The sequence below is a fragment of the Phyllobates terribilis genome, unplaced genomic scaffold (assembly GCF_046119375.1).
Source record: "Phyllobates terribilis strain yellow unplaced genomic scaffold, ASM4611937v1 Scaffold_7__3_contigs__length_470593459, whole genome shotgun sequence".
Lineage (NCBI taxonomy): Eukaryota > Metazoa > Chordata > Amphibia > Anura > Dendrobatidae > Phyllobates > Phyllobates terribilis.
In genome coordinates this window covers 254,051,523-254,072,500 of record NW_027362767.1, presented here as the reverse complement: position 1 = coordinate 254,072,500, position 20,978 = coordinate 254,051,523, and the positions used below count along the sequence as shown (strand labels likewise).

Below are 20,978 nucleotides of genomic sequence, written 5' to 3'. Positions count from 1 at the left end.
TTATCCACAGGTCAGGGGGGAAGATGGCAGAGGCTCATGTCTCATTGTTTGAGCATTTAATCAATTTGCATAGTTTGTCCTTCATAGCACTGCAGGTGGACTTATAAAATGGCAATCAACATATTTAGCAAATATCCATTGTTCAAAGACCCTGCATATATGTCTTCCAGAGATAACAGACAATAAGTTACAACAAACATCAACTCAAGTGTCAACATTCAGACAATATGTCAAAGTCTCCTGACCTACTGAAAATAGACATCTGGATAATTAAGATTAAATTCTGTGTTGTCACAAAATGTGTTCCTTATTTGGATGGAATGGAAAAACTATTTTTCTTTGCTCACCTACTCAGTATAGTCCTCAAAAATGATTAATTTAGTATCACTATCCTCAAACAATGCAATGTAAAATATTCCCGCCATCAAATGAGTGTAGCATTCTAATTCCGAGCAGCTCCGACGCTTATCTTCTGGATAAAAAAGAAAACTTTCTGATTATTTATTGTATCATTTTAAAACACAATGAGGTAAGTTAAAATACCGAAATTCCAGGTAAAAAAATATAGCCATACTGTCACTGGCAGAGCTGTCCTGAGTCGGCCATGCGAACATCACTCAGTACGGTGTTGTCCCTTTTTGGGAAATGGGACGACGCTGCAATAGCCAGCACAGCAGTTACACGGGCTTGATTTGACCTACACTCAAAAAACAGACAGCCCGATATAAAAAAAAACAACAAATGAGCAAGAAGTAGAAAGATTTTTGTGTACGTCAGTGTGTATACATACTTTCTATATACATAACTCATCATTCCTATTCATACGTTAGTTTGAGCTGAGCGGTGTGACCCCAAGTCTCACCGTCGGGTGAACCTCCTTTCTAGGGCGTCCAGTGGATTCTTAAAAGTATTTATTTCTAATATTAGAGGAATTAGTGGTCCAGAAAGTAAAATTCTGCATTCATGTTACTTTAACATTAGAAGTGGAACTCACCCTTTAGGAAAAAGAAACATTGAGCAAACAACTAATCTAGGTCTATTCTTTTTCCAACATTTTCACCCAACATTAAAACAAATGTTTTCTGCAAGATTTGGTCATTTTAATTGAAAATTATATTTCATGGTTGTGAATCTCAACAAGGCACTAGGAATTTAACAACTTTTTATCCTGCAAGTCATGGTATCATTGTCACGATGGGAATACAAGCCACTGGGGGAAGCAATACTGCGTCTGTGGTCCTCATAAATAGCCAGTCTGTTATTTCTCCCATGTCGCCCGTTTTATGGAGCAAATGTTCCCATCTTGGTACACAGAAACTATTTCCTTCAACTTCCCCTAAGGGGCCACTGACCGTGAGATGCCTTCTTGGCACAGAACAAGTGCTTTTAGCTCACAATACAGCAATGAACTGCCCACTGGAGGGATCTAGACCTTTTCAATGCAAAATTCAGTTCCTCATTCCTTTCAAATTCAATGCCTGGGTCGATATGCACTAGAGTTTTTTTGTTCTATATGTGCGGTAGATTGTACTCGCTTCTCGTATCCACTGGTGGACAGTAGCTATCTGGGGATTCAACCATTTGGTACTCAAGTAGTTTTGAGAAAAATCATTAGACGCCTTATATAACAGGAGTCTATATAGCTTTATGAGTCTAGGGACGATAGAGATAAAATGGCCATACACAACTATGGCTACTAGAGATGAGTTGATTCGATTTGTGGGACTCCGTTTCAGCGTCCGGGATTTACAGGAGGCCCGTAAATCTCTTACCTTCTGTTGTCCCCAGCAAAGCATCTGATTTGTTAGTGCTGGTGCAACGTCATCTGTTTATATACGATTAAGACTCAGCTAGACTCAAAACGCGTCAGTATTTTTCTATGCCCAAGATACTATTTTAATGAAGTCACAATCAAGATTTTTTTTTATTTTAATTCACTTTGCTGGATTGAAAAACCTTTTTACATAGCTTTTATTTGCCATAAAATTTTCCTTCCATTTTGCATGTTTTTTTACCCATGGAGCATTGCCAATAAAGACACCACCTTGTCTCCCAAAGGGTTGTTCCCAACATTTATATTTATCACCTGTCCTCAGGGTGATAACGTGTTTGTTGGTAGGAGTCTGGCCGCTGGAAGCCACGCTCTGAAATGCTGCATCAGAATGGATTGGTGGCCATGCATGCGCCTCACTGTCCATTCATTCTCCTAGAGTGGTGGGATGCGTGGCTACCACTCCTTTTTGAAGGAGCATTTCAGACCTCCATTCTCTGGATCTTTGGGGATCCGAGTGGTTAGACTCAAACCAATCAGCAATTTATCTCCTCTCCTGTATATAGGTGCTAACTTTAAATAAGTGGAATAACCCTTTAAGGAGAGCCAGTTCCTCCCAAAACTGCCAAAAACTGGTGCAGGGATCAAAGTTTCAGTAGCATGTACACTGAGACACAGTAAATTGGTTGGTGTAACGAGTTGAGTAGATCCATTGTTCCATTTCTGTTCACCATACAATTGATACATGTCGAAATAATGCTATTGCAAAGTTTTTGAAAACTTTTCTTGGCTGTATCAGCTTGATGAATCCAATACAAAACAGAGGCACAACCTGATTGAAATCACAAAAATGGGTAAAGGTTCCTACCTCCCCATTTACCATTTATAATACTGGCTTTCTATGTTGTAGGGGAGGCCCATAGACCCCTACTTAGACGCAAGACCATAGGTCTGACTGCTACCTTTGCACCCCTGATGGCTACAACTCTGATGCAGTTCCAGGGCTAATTTTTGAACATCAGGGGAGTAGGTACATAGGATGCATAGGAAGAAAATGGACACCGGCACTTACGTCAGCTCAACAAATACAAGTATAATAAGGTGGGGAGTGCTGTTACAGATTTTCTATGGGGACTGTAGCAAAGCCAGATAGGACAGGGTTAAATCCTAGCACTGCAGGTCTTGATTAGATGCACCTGCCTAGTGTTCACTAGGGCCGTCAGTCTACTGGATATTGAACAGAGTCGAGGGTGCTGCTGGTGAGTGACCAGTCAAAATGTGAGCTGAAGCTAGGAGAGAGACAAGCCAGGGTCTTTCTCTGAATGGAGACTGCATGGGTCAGCTAGAAAAGCTGAGCAGTCTGTGTGTTTGAGCTGCAGAGAAATGTGTGGAAGCTGTAGTCTGTTCAGTGTGAACTGTGCACAGAGTTGAATACTTTTGTTTGGCGTTGGAAGCTGTTGGATCTCAGGCTGAAGGGGATACAGAGATTGGTGGGATCATGCCCGTTCTATGTATGAAGTTTGCTCTGGGAGAAAGGACTGTAATATGTTCGGGTGAGCCCGCACTGACATATGTACCTGCTGAATGAACTGTTTATTTGCTGTGATACCTTTGTGCCCAGAAGTGGCTGTTTTTGGTTTTGAATTCCTTGGAGTTTTATGAAAGCAATAAAACTGCACCTGTTTGGACCAAACTGCATTGCCTGTGTGAACGCTACCTAATGCCTACCTGAGAGTGTGAATCCCTACAGCGCGCCGGAGATTGACATTACACCACTGTATGTCGCATAGATAATCATTTTCCAATTCATCATTTTTGTTTTTGTAACTTTTAAATACTGACATTACTTAATATTGATTTGGAGGGTCGGGTATCAGCCATATTTGAGAACACGATCGCCCTTGGTCGATAAGCCCGGTTGTTTATTACAGGCAGGTCGCTGATGATTCTGCTGCAGTTTTGCAATCGAGACAGTGTGTGATGTAACCGAAGCTGCCACAAGTCCCTTGGGGACGTGTGTATATTGTGTATGTGTGTCTGACGGCTTGCGCATATGATGCGCTGCAGCTGGGACCTATCACAAGGCATGCCCCGCGAGACAGGCAAGCGATGGGAATCCCAGACACAGTTGTCTCTTCATAACATCAGCTCCCCCATATTTCTCAGACAGAAACCCTTTAGCCCCTTCTGTGGCCAGGAAAAATTGCATTAACCCCTCATTGTCTTAAAGGGCTTCACTCCCTCTACTATCAAATTTAACCCCCAAAGAGCAGTTCCTCCATAGAATAAAAAGAAAAGTGATATAAACCCTCAAGTTTTCTTCCAGTCCTTTATTCTTCTATTCTACCAGGTGACTAGCAATATGGCCACCATTAGAGCTCCTCATAGGCTGTCACCTAACTTTTCCGAACACCTGCATGACAAATATGCCTGCCAAGGAGAAAATGTTAAAATAATACCTGGGAGTAAATCACTGCCTTCATGTAAATAGCGTGAAATATTCCCCCATTTTCAAACATCTTGGTAACCCCAGGAACGGGTTAAACTGATTGGTAACACCCACTTTTGGGGCAGGGCTTGAGGAAGCCACCTTCCTTTTTTGGACCTGGGCATGCCTGACTTTGCTGAGGTTGTTTCTGAAAATTTGGGACAATCACAGAAAATTTTAGGACTGTTGGCTACAATGTACTCCGCCGTCTGATTCCATTGGTTTTCCTAAACTCCTGTAAATCTCAATGGAATGGAGACCGAAGATTTGTGGGGTCTCTTTCTGCTTGACCATTACACATTTTTGGGACAACCTTATTACTATAAAAGGTCATGTTATATGGACAATTTTGGGGGAAACTTTTTTTTTACTTACCGTAAATGCGTAGATTTTGAGCTAAAAACTATGTTGGCAATTAGGTTTGTATCATTTAGCTTTCTCAGGCTCTTTGTTTCCCTGCACATTGCTGTTTGCAGAATAGATTAAGTTGAGAATAGTTTAAGTTGAGAATAGTCAGTGAGCTTTCCCTGATGGAGAGTTTGAAACCGTTTTCTTTTTCTGTCTTGTCGGAGCTCCTTTCAGCTGATTTATGACTAAATCAAAGTTGATCTCAACTTGGATGCGGTATGTGGTCATAAATCAGCACATAGAAGTTTGGAAAAAAGTTACAAACTCACAATAAGGGTACATTCACACGACCATATTTTTTTATGTTCGTAAAAAAAAGGACTCTACTTGGACAAGTTTTTTTCAACGAGGCAGCGCAGACGGTCCATGTTTTTTCACAGTCTGAATCAGCGTGTCAAAAATTTGCAGCATGCACTAGTTTCTTCCGTTAATTAGATGAAACTCGCCCATTCAAGTCTATGGGTGTGCAAAAAATTGGGTGCCATACGGAGCCTCAGTATAGCATCCAATTTTTTACGGATACATTGCAATTCGGTAACATAGGAAACTGTAAATGGTCTTGTAAATGCTTAAAAGCTGCTGCTGTAAAAAAAAACGGATTTTACACTGATGACAAAGGAGAAAAAAAATCATCCAAGTTTTCTGTATGAAACCTTTTTTCATATGGTCGCTGGAACCTGGCCTCGGAACGAGCTTGCCGACGATTCTCAGTTAAGTCATTCTGCAGCCAACATTGCACAGAGAAACAAAAAGCCTTAAAAACTAAATGGTGCAAAATGTTTAATAAAACCCAATTGCACAAATTATTTTTAGTCCAAAATACATGCAAGTAAAAAAATATATATACAGTATAATTGAACCAGAAGCTGTCCATATCCTTTAACAAATAGTGTTCCACAAGCCACATGTGGTTTCCGAAAGATTAATTGTTCATGAGGAGCAAAGGGCCATGAATTCTGGTCATGTACTACCAAGTTTTGGCTTCCTTATGACAATGGGCCACAACCCTAAGTGGCTATATGACGATAGTCCACCACTAGTCTATCTCATGGCGATTCCACCGTGCACTGGGATGGAGATGGAAAGCTTCTGTGTCATTTTCGTATATTAATTCCCTAGACCCAATATAGCTTCCAGATCAATGTGCATTGTCACAGCTCGGCATCAATAAACTCAGACGAGTACAGATTGGACGACATAACAATATTAAAAAAAAAATACCCTTTACATTATCTTTTGAGAACATTACTCAGTGGTGTATTAATTCCTGCAGAGTTAATCTCATTAATTGCTCGATCGATGGGTCTCTCTGAAAAGTGGTTCACTGGAATTATGGTGAATGTGCAGGCACATGAGATAGGGAAGAACTTACTAATTTCTCAGTCCAAGTTTTTTTTTTTAAATTCTCCAAATGGGAGATACTTTATAGAAAATATTTGGTTTCTGGTCGTCCTATTGCGGCACAGTTTTCATTTTCAAAACTGGCGTATTGGGTCCCGAATAGTTGATGAGGCCAAACGCTTCTGAGGAAAGCATAAATCATAGGGCTACCTGTTCAAACCAGGGCAACCAAAATGAAAAACCCCAAAATGTATCTTGGATTAGATCTAGGAATCAGCTTTTATTACAGTACACTGAGTTTTTTGAGAATTTTTTTGGAGCAGAAATTCTCCAAATCCTCCTCAAAAACGTAGACTTTCCAATCAGTTTCTACTCCAAAAATTCAACAAAAATACTCAGTGTGCGCACAGTCTTAGATATAGTAAAATGTGACGTGTCATGATTCATACCATTGGGTTTTAGTAGCCAAATCAATAGAAGCCAGAACGTAAACATTTCACAAAGGTGGTGGAGGGAAAGGGGACAATCATTTCAGCACTTTACTAAAGATGTGTGAAGGCAATGACAAGATTTCTTTGGGTTTTGATTGTTGTTTTTCCAGTTTTAGATTTATTCGTCTTACATTGAAGTGGCATGGTCCATCTGAGTTGTAAAATATTCATTATGTAAGGTGCCCACACACAGTGGATGAAAGTTAGCCAAACCTGTCAACGTCAGCAGGGCTGGTTGACTGTCTAAAGAGTGTGGGGTGCCCCCAGAAAAAAGAAGGATTTAGGCATGTTGGATCTCAAAATGTCCAATCTTCTGTTCTTATGGGGGACGAAATACTACCAGAGAAGTCTGGCAGCAGCCTGTTTCTCTTTCTCCGTCAACAATGAATGCTTGGCCAAGCTTAGAGTGCATGTAGATGGGGGAGTCAAGAGGAAAAGCTATAGCGTCTTGTTGATAGGCTCACCTGGTGAGGTGGATCCACTAAACCGCCGGTCCAAGTGGGCACACGGACCCCGGACACTGGTGCAGCTCCCTAGAGGACATGTGGACCGCGAGGACTTGGACAATCAGGAATCTGAGGAGCAGTAGGACAGATGAAGTGGAAACCAGCTGATGAATGCAAGTTGAAGCACAATATGCACAGATGGTAGAGAACACCAAACATAGGACTCTAGTCTAGAGCCTCAATTCTAAGACACAGGTGTGTGTGTTTTAGTGGGTCTTGAATAGGCCTAGGGATGTTATTGAGCCATGCCAGGCAACTTGCAAAACCCAACGTGGAGCACAACAGAGGGCAGCAGGCCCAAGAAAAGGAAGCAGAGCATGGGATACGCAGGACAGGTGTGTAAGACTTACAGTACAGACCAAAAGTTTGGACACACCTTCTCATTTAAAGATTTTTCTGTATTTTCTTGACTATGAAAATTGTACATTCACACTGAAGGCATCAAAACTATGAATTAACACATGTGGAATTATATACTTAACAAAAAAGTGTGAAACAACTGAAAATATGTCTTATATTCTAGGTTCTTCAAAGTAGCCACCTTTTGCTTTGATGACTGCTTTGCACACTCTTGGCATTCTCTTGATGAGCTTCAAGAGGTAGTCACCGGAAATGGTCTTCCAACAATCTTGAAGGAGTTCCCAGAGATGCTTAGCACTTGTTGGCCCTTTTGCCTTCACTCAGTGGTCCAGCTCACCCCAAACCATCTCGATTGGTTTCAGGTCTGGTGACTGTGGAGGCCAGGTCATCTGGCGTAGCACCCCATCACTCTCTTTCTTGGTCAAATAGCCCTTACACAGCCTGGAGGTGTGTTTGGGGTCATTGTCCTGTTGAAAAATAAATGATGGTCCAACTAAACGCAAACCGGATGGAATAGCATGCCGCTGCAAGATGCTGTGGTAGCCATGCTGGTTCAGTATGCCTTCAATTTTGAATAAATCCCCAACAATGTCACCAGCAAAGCACCCCCACACCATCACACCTCCTCCTCCATGCTTCATGGTGGGAACCAGGCATGTAGAGTCCATACGTTCACCTTTTCTGCGTCGCACAAAGACACGGTGGTTGGAACCAAAGATCTCAAATTTGGACTCATCAGACCAAAGCACAGATTTCCACTGGTCTAATGTCCATTCCTTGTGTTCTTTAGCCCAAACAAGTCTCTTCTGCTTGTTGCCTGTCCTCAGCAGTGGTTTCCTAGCAGCTATTTTACCATGAAGGCCTGCTGCACAAAGTCTCCTCTTAACAGTTGTTGTAGAGATGTGTCTGCTGCTAGAACTCTGTGTGGCATTGACCTGGTCTCTAATCTGAGCTGCTGTTAACCTGCGATTTCTGAGGCTGGTGACTCGGATAAACTTATCCTCAGAAGCAGAGGTGACTCTTGGTCTTCCTTTCCTGGGGCGGTCCTCATGTGAGCCAGTTTCTTTGTAGCGCTTGATGGTTTTTGCAACTGCACTTGGGGACACTTTCAAAGTTTGCCCAATTTTTCGGACTGACTGACCTTCAAAGTAATGATGGCCACTCGTTTTTCTTTACTTAGCTGCTTTTTTCTTGCAATAATACAAATTCTAACAGTCTATTCAGTAGGACTATCAGCTGTGTATCCACCAGACTTTTGCACAACACAACTGATGATCCCAACCCCATTTATAAGGCAAGAAATCCCACTTATTAAACCTGACAGGGCACACCTGTGAAGTGAAAACCATTTCCGGTGACTACCACTTGAAGCTCATCAAGAGAATGCCAAGAGTGTGCAAAGCAGTCATCAAAGCAAAAGGTGGCTACTTTGAAGAACCTAGAATATAAGACATATTTTCAGTTGTTTCACACTTTTTTGTTAAGTATATAATTCCACATGTGTTAATTCATAGTTTTGATGCCTTCAGTGTGAATGTACAATTTTCATAGTCATGAAAATACAGAAAAATCTTTAAATGAGAAGGTGTGTCCAAACTTTTGGTCTGTACTGTATGTACTACTCAAACAGTTGTCTTCAGAATTGCCTCACTACACCAATTTTCTACTGTAGTGTTTGCCATGATATTGTGTAACTTGAAGACGTCAGCCAACAAAAGTTCTCTCTCCTAACTCCCTCATAAACGTGTGGCTCAGCTATGAGAAAGCGTCCTCCATTTATTGTTTTTGACCCAAGGGCTGAAAACTTTAGGCTGCATTTTAGGACAATACAAGCACCATTGTGCACTACTCCTGAATGCCATGACGAAGAAGAAGGGACATCCAAATAGGAGCTGAAGAGCTGATGTGACTATATGTAATCATCCAATATGTCAGGAGTTATGTTGTAGCCAAACTAAAACGCTTTTCTTCACGTTTTCTCGAAGGAGTGATCACGTGGATTGAGTGTTCAGTACAGATTTCTCCACATTTTATCTAAATCTTCTCACTGAACTGCAGCAGAGATCACCCCGGAAGGAAACATTGTTACTTTGTGTCTCCTCTTGCTGAAACATTTCGCCACAAAAGTCTTTCCTTACGGCCATTGCTATGTTACATATACTCTCAGATTGAAGCATTGTACCTGAAAACTGCACGGCTTCAGATCTCAGCAGCAACATCTTCTTTGTTGGGGAGACCTCCATGTGATGCACATTTTGTCAAGAGCTCTTTCTTTCAGTGGCTGACAACTTATGTTGCGGGTTTTGTTGACATTTTAGGCATATGGGAAATTGCAAGAATGGTAGAAAGTGGTACGTAGCCTTCAATCACAGAAGTAGCACTGTTAAACCAACCCCATTATATAAAATACTGTGTATAACCAATATGACTGCTTTTACATGGGGTCATCAGGGGTCACCAAACTGTCCCGGAGCTCTTAAAGAGGTTGCAAAATCTTTTTTTATTTTTTTTTATTTTACAACAACAGTGTCACCACTGACTACAGGCTGTGTCTGGTATTGCAGCTTAACTTTATTGAAGTGAATAGTGCAGAGCTGCAATATGGCTCACAACCTGTTGAACGGGGTGGCAACATGTTTGTCCTTTTTTTTGTTAACCAAACCCTGAACAACCCCTTTAATGACAAGTTAGAGGGGCCAAATCCTAATTCAATAAATGCCAATTTGCTATTAAGAACTCTAATCGGAACTCCGACACCCTGCCAATGGGAGTTTTAATGGAGAGGCTTATTGGTTGTCCCCTCAATCCAAAAACAGATATGATGAACAGAAAAAAATCTTTGCAGCAGAGGATGACTCAAGGGCTGGATTTTTTGGGAGGGGGGCACAAGGAGTTTTTACCCCAATACACTCTGCATTGTAGAATGAGCCGATGTGTGTGATCAGGCTCTTAGTACTGGACTCGTATGATCTTTCTGGGCACTGAATGAATAAATGATAATAATCTAATATTGATGGTTATTGGAAGGAGCGGAGATTAATTATTCATGTGTACATATCCTTTGATGTATTCATTCCATTGGAGTTTTTACAAACACTTTCTCGGTTTGTTGCTTCTATCAATTTTACAAGTAGGAAATGAATGGAAGAGACGTATTAAATGCTGTTGTGACTTTGCAATGATTCTTGTTCAAAAAAGTTTTTCTCTTTTTTTTTTTTTGCACAGGATACTGTCGACGGTCGGCACAGATTTTGACCTGCGGACATTGAGAGCGGTCAGAGTATTGAGGCCGCTGAAGCTAGTTTCGGGGATCCCCAGTAAGTACCCTCATCCTCCTGTTACTGGTGGAGGGTCATTTCCAAATATTGAATATCAGCGCTGTAAATATAATTTTTTAGTCAAAAAAGCACGTCCAATTTTTTGTCAAATTTGATAGATTGGTCTCATGAATTTAATTATTTGAACTTAGACCAGGCTTTTCATCACTTGGGACAAAGGTCCAATTTGCTACTCTAGTCCTGAATGTAAAATAACCTGGCCAAGGAAAAGTGGCTTCTTGGTGCCCCCTTTACACACCTCGGTTGCTTCTGGTACCAGTGGCTTTACTATAGAGGTTATGGACTCATCAAAGCCCTGGTGTCCTAGTGGGTCTAAATGGTCTGTGCGCCACTTGAAGTGATCAGTATAATTAATGCCTGGTTGGGGGAGACCAGTTATTGTTTTTTTTTTATTGGTGCCCAGCTTTTTTTGTCCTTCTGGTTGATTGAGTTGCAGGACGACCATGTCAATTATGACGCCATGGGTCCATGGCTTGGTAGAACAAACGAATATTAATGAAATGACTACAAAAGAACTGTGTCAATCGGTCTTTTAATTTGGCAAATTTTTGAAATATGATGATGGTCATCAGTAATTATCCACAAATGTCTCAGGTTTGACATAACTTTGCCTTAAGTCAAACCTGACCTCAACTTGAGTCAAAAAAAGGGTTTAGCGATTTAAATCCTTAGTGTAAAGGCGGCCATAGATATAGGATAGAAGTTATAGCCCACAGAAGACAGAAGGAAACAAGTCCCTGCAAGAAACCTCTGATTTATCTCCGATACGAGCAGAGAGTCAGGCATGTTGAAATCGGACTTGCCCAATATTTCTTCCCCGCCAAGACCACCACATTTCCTAACACATTGGATCCTTTGCTGGTTCTGCCATTTCATAGGACGTAGCTTGAATAATGAGTCAAGAGAGAGCTGACAACCCAGCCAGTAGGTAATCTAGAGGGATCGGTATAGTGGACTCCTCTCCCTGTGCCCAGGTCATTATTATAGCTCTGTTTTCTCTGTTACAGCACAATATTTCAGAGTGGCACATAACTTTCTGTATTGAGGGGCTATCTGTAATTATGCTGGCAGTGGTTCAGCATGAAAAGGTTGAAAGGTCCCCTTTACTGAAAATGTTTTTCAAAGACGCATGCATCTTTATGTGTGGAGAGGAAAGTAGTTCCGTCACTAATATAGGAAAGGGTTCTTTCCAGTAAAGCCCCCGTCTCACATAGCGAGATCGCTAGCGAGATCGCTGCTGTGTCACGGTTTTGGTGTCGCAACAGCGACCTCACCAGCGATGTCGCTATGTGTGACACTTTGCAACGATCAGACCCCTGCTGTGAGGTCGCTGATCGCTGCAAAGTGTCCTGGACCATTTTATGGTCGTTGCTCTCCCGCTGGTCAGCACACATCACTGTGTGTGACCAGCGGGAGCAGCGATCAGACTGGTAACTATGGTAAACATCGGGTTACTAGGGGCACACGCGCTCCTAGTAACCCGTTGTTTATCATGGTTACGAGCCTGCTAAAGTGAGCGGTAACCTCCCGCTCACTGTAGCAGAGTGGTAACCATGATAAACAGCGGGTTACTAGGGGTGCGTGTGCCCCCAGTAACCCGATGTTTACCATAGTTACCAGCCTGCTCCTGCTTCAGCAGGCTCGTAACCAGGAGCAGGACATCGTGGAAAGATTCTTTCCACGATGTCGCTGCTCCCCTGATCGCTGGTGAGCCTGCCTGTTTGACAGCTCACCAGCGACCACATAACGACGCAGCAACGATCCCTGACAGGTCGTATCGTTGTCGGGATCGTTGCAGCGTCGCTAAGTGTGACGGGGCCTTAAGAGTGGTTGACCTCAAGAGGAAGTAATGTCAATAACAAATACCAGCCACTTGTCTGAGTAGTGGATACTGCAGACTGTAGTGTCTGCGTCTCTGCTTCCTTCCGGGCAGAGACGCCGTTCCCCTCACCGCCGCTGTCCCGGTCCGGCGTCCTCCAGCTCCCCTGCTGCTGTGGCGAGCACCGCGCGCAGCTTCCCGGGCACTGTGCTTAGGGAGCGCGCAGCTTCCCTAACCGGACCACCTGTCAAGCTACCTGCCGTGCTCATTCGCTGTACCAGTCAGCTTCAGCCATCTGACCCGTGGGAGTCGCCTGCTCTCACACAAGGTCGGTCCCAGAGTGGCACCTGGTCCACCTGCCCGGTCCCTCCCTGGTTCGCGGAGTCGATTAAGCCGCCGTGTGGCCAGGGTCGGTCCGAGTTGGCACTTAGTTACGCCCCTCTGGCCCTTCCTTGTATCTCAGCACAGAGGTTCCACCACCCGGACCCGTAACAGTTTGCACAGGCCATGGAACCCGGTGGCTCCCAGGCTCCTTAGCTCTCAGACCTTTACCAAGAGGTCTCTCGCAAGAGATCCCAACAGGATACTATCCTGTCCTATCTGCGGACAGTCAACTCCCGGCTGTACGCGCTGTCCACCCCGACTGTGTCCGTCTCTAACCGAGCGGCACCCGCTCTGTCGGCACCTCAACCCAGTGGTGCTATGGCACACGGCTTTGGACCCCGGCTCTCTGCGCCTCCACGTTTTGGTGGTGACCCCTTTCTATGTCGGGGCTTCTTAAATCAGTGCACGCTGCACTTTGAATTCCTGGCACACCAGTTCACCTCCGATCGGGCCAAGGTGGCGTTCATCATGTCTCACCTCACCGGAGAGGCGTTGGTGTGGCTTAACCCTCTGTGGGAGAGAGGAGATCCCCTGGTGTTCAATCCTCAGGCTTTCCTTGCTGCCTTCTGGAAGGTGTTCGATGAGCCCAGACGAAAATCTTCTACTGCCTCCTCACTTCTCCGTCTCCGCCAAGGGAGTCTCACTGTGGGCCAGTATGCCGTGCGTTTCTGAACCCTCACATCTGAACTTGCTTGGAACAATGAGGCCCTGGTGTACACCTTTTGGGAGCACTTTCCGGACGGATCATACCACCCTCCCTGGACGACCTGGTGTCATTAGCTACCTGGATTGACATCCGTTTCCTGGAACGCTCTAAGGAGATGACCCGTGAGAGGAAACCTCCACGTCTCGCCACCGTCTTCCAAAGTCCAGTCTCGCAACCTGCACTCCCCCAGGTGTCTTCTCCAGAACCGATGCAAATTGACCAAGCCAAGATGGTCAAGTCTCGCCAGGAGACCCATCTTGCTGTGGGGAGTTGCTTCTATTGTGGCAATATAGAGCATCAGATCCGCTCTTGCCCGGTGAGACCAGGAAACTCCAGTGTCTAGGACCGCTCGGAGAGGTCGTCCTAGACAAGAGTTCTTCCTCTCCGCCCTTGACTCTGTCCGTTTCCGTTACCAGTGGTGAGACCCGCTTCTTCGAGACTGCCCATCTGGATTCCGGAGCCGCTGGGAATCTCATGCAACAGGCCATTGTGGAGCGTTTTCATATTCCTACCATACGTCTGGCAAATCCTTTAGCAGTTTCCTCTGTGGATGGAAAACTTCTCCCTGAAACCATCTTGTTGGTCACTGAGCCAGTAACTTTTCAAGTGGGAATGCTGCACTCGGAGAAGATCTCCTTTTATGTACTGTCCAGTCTCTCTCATCCCATCTTGCTTGGCCTGCCTTGGTTACAGAGACATGAGCCTGTCCTGAATTGGAGCTCGGGAGAGGTGATCTGTTGGGGGCAGGAATGCCATAAGACCTGTCTGGTTCCAGTTCGTCCTGCTCGACCCCCGTCTACTCCGGCTAACCTACCTGGCTTGCCTGCACCCCACTGGTCCTATGTGGACGTTTTTGATAAAAAGGAGGCAGAGACACTATCACCTCATAGGCCGTATGATTGCCCCATCGACCTAATACCTGGTGCTTCACCTCCTCGCGGGCGAATCTACCCATTGTCGCTGGCCGAAACCCGTGCCATGTCTGAATACATTGAAGAAAATCTTGCTAGAGGATTTATCCAGAAATCCACCTCTCCAGGTGGTGCAGGATTCTTCTTCGTCAAGAAGAAGGACGGCTCTCTTCGCCCTTGTATCGACTATAGGGGTCTAAACCAGATTACCATCAAGAATAAGTACCCCCTGCCACTCATCTCCGAGCTGTTTGACCGACTAAAGGGCGCCAAGGTCTTCACTAAGCTCGACCTGCGTGGGGCGTACAATCTGGTCCGGATCCGCCAGGGAGACGAATAGAAGACGGCATTCAACACCCGGAATGGTCACTACGAGTACTGCGTGATGCCCTTTGGTCTCTGCAATGCTCCAGTCGTCTTCAAGGAGTTGGTAAACGATATCTTTCGAGATCTCCTGTATTCCTGCGTGGTGGTGTACCTGGACGATATCTTGGTGTTCTCCCCTGATCTGCCCTCTCACCGGAGGGATGTTCGTCAGGTACTGCTGAGGCTCCGGAGAAATCGCCTATATGGTAAGTATGAGAAATGCCTCTTTGAGCAGACCTCCCTGCCGTTTCTGGGGTATATCATCTCGGAGACCGGACTGCGGATGGATCCCGAGAAGGTGTCTGCCGTCTTAAAGTGGCCCCGACCTGAAGGGTTGAAGGCCATTCAGCGATTTCCGGGATTCGCTAACTATTACCGCCTCTTCAATCCTCATTTCTCCTCTCGGACAGCTCCCATCTCTGCTCTTACCCGTAAGGGAGCAAATCCCAGGGAGTGGTTTCCTGAGGCAGAGAAGGCCTTTATCTCTCTTAAACAAGCCTTCTCCTCTGCTCCTGTGCTACACCGTCCTTATGGCAATAAACAATTCTTCCTGGAGGTTGATGCCTCTTCCTCCGGAGCCGGAGCAGTGCTCACCCAGAAATCCTTGTCCGGGCGAATGGTGACCTGCTTCTTCTTCTCCAAACTCTTCTCTCCGGCCGAGTGTAATTACTCCATAGGAGATCATGAACTGCTGGCCATCAAATTAGCGCTGGAGGAGTGGCGCTACTTGCTCGAGGGGGCTCTGCATCCGGTGGTCATCTACACTGACCATAAAAACCTTGCGTATTTGCAGACCGCCCAGAGACTAAACAAGCGTCAGGCCAGATGGTCTTTGTTCGTTCTTTTCTCAATTCTGCTTCCTCCTCCATTACCGCCCAGCAGACAAGAACATTAAAGCCGATGCTCTATCCCACTCTTTTCTGTCTTCCGACCTGGAGGAGGAGCCTCTGCACATCATTGATCCCTCCAGAATAATGACTGTTGCTCCGTTTGACCTGTCTCATCTTCCCCCTGGTAAGACCTTTGTAGCTGTTCAGGATCGGAAGAGGGTCTTACTCTGGGGCCATTCGTCCAAACTGGCTGGCCATGCCGGCCAGAGGAAGACACTTCTGCTCTTTACCCGGCATTATTGGTGGCCTACCCTGTGCAAGGATGTTGCTGATTTTGTCGCAGCTTGTTCCTCTTGTGCCCTTGACAAGATACCCAGGCACCTTCCAGCCGGTCGTCTTCTTCCTCTTCCCGTGCCTTCCACTCTGTGGCAACATATTGCAATGGATTTCATCACGGATCTTCCTGTAACGGCTGGTTGTACTGTCATTTGGGTGGTCGCCGACCGCTTCTCCAAGATGGCTCAGTTCATTCCTCTGCCTGGTCTTCCGTCTGCACCTGTGCTGGCTAAGGACTTTATCTGTCACATCTTATGTCTCCACGGCTTACCCCTCCTCATTGTCTCGGACCGAGGAGTTCAGTTCACTTCTCGCTTTTGGAGAGCCACGTGCAAGCTGCTGGATGTCTCTTCTGCCTACCATCCTCAGTCCAATGGTCAAGTGGAACATATCAATCAGATCCTTACCAGCTTTCTTCGGCATTTTGTCAACGCTCACCATAACATTTGGGTTGAGCTCCTGCCCTGGGCCGAGTTTTCCTATAACAACCATGTGAGTGAGTCCTCTGCTAAGTCTCCGTTTTTCGTGGTCTACGGTCAACACCCCTGGATTCCATTTCCCGTCTCCACTTCAATGGACAATCCTGCCACGGAGTCTTTCGTCAGTGAATTTTCTGCAATTTGGGAGGACACTAGATCTGCGCTTCTTCAGTCCTCCGAGCGGATGAAGAAGCATGCTGATAAGAGACGTCTGGATCCGCCTCAATTCCGTCCGGGAGACTAGGTCTGACTTTCCTCCAAATATGTCCGTCTCAAGATACCATCATATAAGTTGGGTCCGCGGTTCATCGGTCCGTTCGAGATTCTGAATCCGATAAATCCAGTGGCTTACAAGCTGAAACTCCCGGCCTCCTTACGGATCCCTAACTCCTTTCACGTGTCTCTCCTCAAGCGTGTTGTCCTTAATTCTTTCTCTGATGATCCAGGTACCGCTCCAGCTCCAGTCTCCACTGAGGACGCCTTTGAGGTAGAGATTTTGGCCATCAAGAGGGTAAGAGGAAAGACTTTCTTTCTTGTGAATTGGAAGGGGTTTGGTCCTGAGGAGAGATCTTGGGAGCCCAGGGAGAACATTCATGCCCCTCGTCTTCTTGAAAAATTTCTTGCGGGCCTTAATAAGAGGGGGCGTATGGGGGGGGGGGGTACTGTAGCGTCGGCGTCTCTGCCTCCTGCCAGGCGAAGACGCCGTTCCCGTCACCACCGCGGTCCCGGTCCGGCGTCCTCCAGCTCCCCTGCTGCTGCTGTGGCGTGCACCGCGCCCAGCTTCCCGGGCACTGTGCTTAGAGCGCGCACTCCCTCCCTCTTAAAGGGGCCGCGCGCGCCGCCCTAAAGAGTCCCCAGCCAATGGCCAGAGGACCACTCCTATATAAAGCACCTCCTCCAAAATGGAGGTGCCTGTGCAAGGTTGTTGTTTGTGTGCTAACACTCTCCTCAGCGCTCAGGTTCCAGTACCTGCCAGCCTGTTAACCGTGCCCGCCAGCCTGTCTATCAGCCATGCCCCTCAGCCTGTCTATCCGCCGTGCCCGCCAAGCCTGTCTGTCAGCCGTGCCCAGCAGCCTGTCTACCCGGACCACCTATCAGGCCACCTGCCGTGTCCGCCTGCCTGTCTACCCGGATCACCTGTCAGGCCATCTGCCGTGTCCGCCTGCCTGTCTACCCGGACCACCCGTCAAGCTACCTGCCGTGCTCATTCGCTGTACCGGTCAGCTTCAGCCATCTGACCCGTGGGAGTCGCCTGCTCTCACAAAAGGTCGGTCCCAGAGTGGCACCTGGTCCACCTGCCCGGTCCCTCCCTGGTTCGCGGAGTCGATTAAGCCGCCGTGTGGCCAGGGTTGGTCCGAGTTGGCACTTAGTTACACCCCTCTGGCCCCTCCTTGCATCTCAGCACAGATGTTCCACCACCCGGACCCGTAACACAGACACTTTTCCAGTGCTGCCTGCTGCAGTGTAATCAACTTCCAGATGACTGATGAAGCTCTTACTGACCGAAACCTCTTGAATCTGGAATTTCTATGAACAATAAAATATTTCAGTCTATGTGAACAAGCGAGTGCGAAGTCTTTCTTACACTATAACAAATACCATGCTAAAAAAAAGGCTGCAGCATTGAGCGAAGGTCTACTCACATTCAGAGTGTTTACAAGGGAGGCCGATGTTGATAGAATGATACAGGAAAGTAAATCTACTGCTTCAGTTCAGGATGAGTAAAGGAAGAATTTTTTTCCCCTTCTGTGAAGCAAAAGTAGCTATAATCACCAAGGGGGCTGACTTTGGTCTTTCTCTGGATCATCAACATTCTTGCTAACAGGCCTGATTTTTCCAGGAGAATCCCACAAACGGGACCTTAAAAGTGGTGGAGTTTAGCAAAACTACACCCAAAAGGAGTTCTGGGAGGCTTTGCAGCAGATTTCTCTGCACCAAAAACCAATGTTTTGGCAGGAAAAACGCTGTGTAAAATAAGTACGTTTTTGCCAAGTTATTACATGCGTTTTTGATGCTTTTTATGTGCAGTTTTTCACATTCATTTGAATGGGCGAAAATGTTGCAAAAATGCCAAAAGAATTAACCTGATGCAGATTTGAAAAAATGATGGTTCAAATTTGCATGGAAAAATTTTCAGAAATCTCATTCACTTTGCTGGTACTATAAAACACTATGTTTTTTTCCAAGGTAAAAATGCAACTTGTGAACAAGCCTAATGGATAGGTCTTCATAGTTACATAGCTACATGGGCAAATAAGAGTCTTGTCCTGATATGTAAGGGGTAAAGTTGAATGTATTAGGGGGTGGACATAATCAGTCAAAGACAGTATTAGGACTTCTTGTAGTTATACCACTAAATCCCCCCTCCCCTCCATGGTTCCTGTATGGCTTGTGATAATATCTCAATTTTGTGTGTTAATGATTGGCTCCTATCCTTTTCTTCTACATTTCAGGTCTACAGGTGGTACTAAAGTCCATCATGAAGGCCATGGTCCCTCTGCTTCAGATTGGCTTGCTCCTTTTCTTTGCAATCGTCATGTTTGCTATTATAGGGCTGGAGTTTTATATGGGAAAGTTTCACAAAACTTGCTTCTCTTATGAAACAGGTAAGAATCAGATAATTATGGAACCAACTGAAAATGTAATGCAGAACTGAAATTGAAAAAAAAGAGCAACCCTTGCTGAGACTCAGAGTAAAGGGATGTAAAACGGTAAGAACATCTAATGAAGTGCATTTAGATATTCCTTCTCATCATCCCGCAGGTTGGTGCTCAGAATCATACTTTATTTTAATTAGGAGGAGATGTCTCTTGAGCTTGGTATTGCCCCCTTGCTGAGTAGTGCACTATGAAATACCAAAAAGTCAGTGTGCATCTGTTCACATTTGCAAATTCGATAAGATTTGACACCAATAAGCCAATTCCGTCTTCCAGGAGAAACAAGCATCTACTATATGATAAAGCTGACATAGCATTGACTGGTTGGGCATTAAGTATGCCGCTCATCTGGGACTGATGGGGATAGGCAAGCATTGTACCCATCAATCCCACAAGCAATGAATTCAAACGGCATGCCGAATGCTCCACTATGCTGCTCCATTCCTTATCAGAAGAAGTGATGAAGAATGGGGCATCAGGAGCCTCGTTTTCGAGATCGGTGGAGATCCCAGCAGCCTTCCCGTAGATAGGTGATAAATGTATTTGATGGTAAAACAGTGGACACCATGGACATTTATCATCGGATTATCCTGCTCCATAAGAAGAACCAGAATCAAGATCATCTGTAAATACCTTGTTTAGTGAAAACCCAAGGAGACAAGGTTGTCCAATCTCGACAAGCCCTATAAAGCCAATTTAGCACAGAACTTGCAAATGTCTGATATTACCAACTCAGGGTTGCAGTATCTTGAATTCGCTAATATATTTCTATCAAACAGATGGAAATCTCCATAAGAGTCTGGTTGTGAATGTTTTGCAGCTTCATTAATTGTTCTTTTGTCTAACTTTTCCAGCTTTGAGACTGGAAAAAAATGACCTCCAGGAAATGAGAGATCTGTCAGTGTGCCTCTCTGAGAAGCTCACCCGTCACTATCTAGAGAGGGTTTTTGGAGATCAAGGAAGCTTAGAGACCGATGTCAGGCAGTGTTAATAACTTTCTGCTGTCTCACATATGCAGACTCTCTGGTTTTACCTCTGGAAATTAGAATAATTTGAGATAATCCAAAGATGTGCTTTCCCTCTGATTCCTCTTATGTGGCGGGTAGAGAAAGTGCCAGGCCTTAAAACGGATTATCAGAAAGCTAGACAGTCCAAGCTGCTCCAATTCCTCTCCACCAGAAACAATACTTTTTTTTTTTAAATAAACCCCTTGCACTAGCAAAAGTATGGTCATTTTTAATATACTCAAGGACATATATTTCCAATCATTTTCATAGAGGCAATAGTTTCATAGGGTTTCAAATCACCCTTCTACAAATTCCACCGTGCCACATACCACCACCATCTAGAAAACTTCAGGAACCAGCGTGACCCATTACATCTGCTTTTCCTAAATTGGTGTTTTGAGGATCACCAATTGGCAGCTTTCATTCTTCTTGAAAATAAAAGGAGAGGACCCGATCCTGCTGTCAACAGGGAGCAAATTATTGACCATTGAACACCAGGGCATGGAAACCTGACAACTAAGCCACCAGGAAGTAGACGCTATATCCATTAGGCCACAAGGGAGAGGATACTGTTCTACTAGGCCACTGAGGAGTGGATAGTATTCCCCTTACCCACTAGGAAGTGTCTGCTATTTTTCTAGGCCATCAGGCTGTGGATGTTATTCCACTAGGCCACCAGAAAATGAATCTTGATACTTCATTAGGTCCTCAGGGAACAACTGCTATTCCACTAGGCTGTTACAGAGTAAATGCTGTATCACTTGGCCTCTAGGGAGTGGA

At 45.2% G+C, this 20,978-nt stretch overlaps 1 protein-coding gene across 7 annotated transcripts in view; it reads left to right on the top strand.

Moving 5' to 3' along the window:
• The window catches only part of CACNA1B (calcium voltage-gated channel subunit alpha1 B), a 517,223-nt gene that overhangs the window by 118,834 nt on the left and 377,411 nt on the right, over positions 1 to 20,978 (top strand). For all 7 annotated transcript variants that reach the window (XM_073640296.1, XM_073640292.1, XM_073640293.1 and 4 more), the window contains exons 3-4: positions 10,591 to 10,682; positions 18,988 to 19,140. In XM_073640296.1, the coding sequence (XP_073496397.1) occupies positions 10,591 to 10,682; positions 18,988 to 19,140 (245 nt within the window). The remainder of the gene's footprint in view (positions 1 to 10,590; positions 10,683 to 18,987; positions 19,141 to 20,978) is intronic.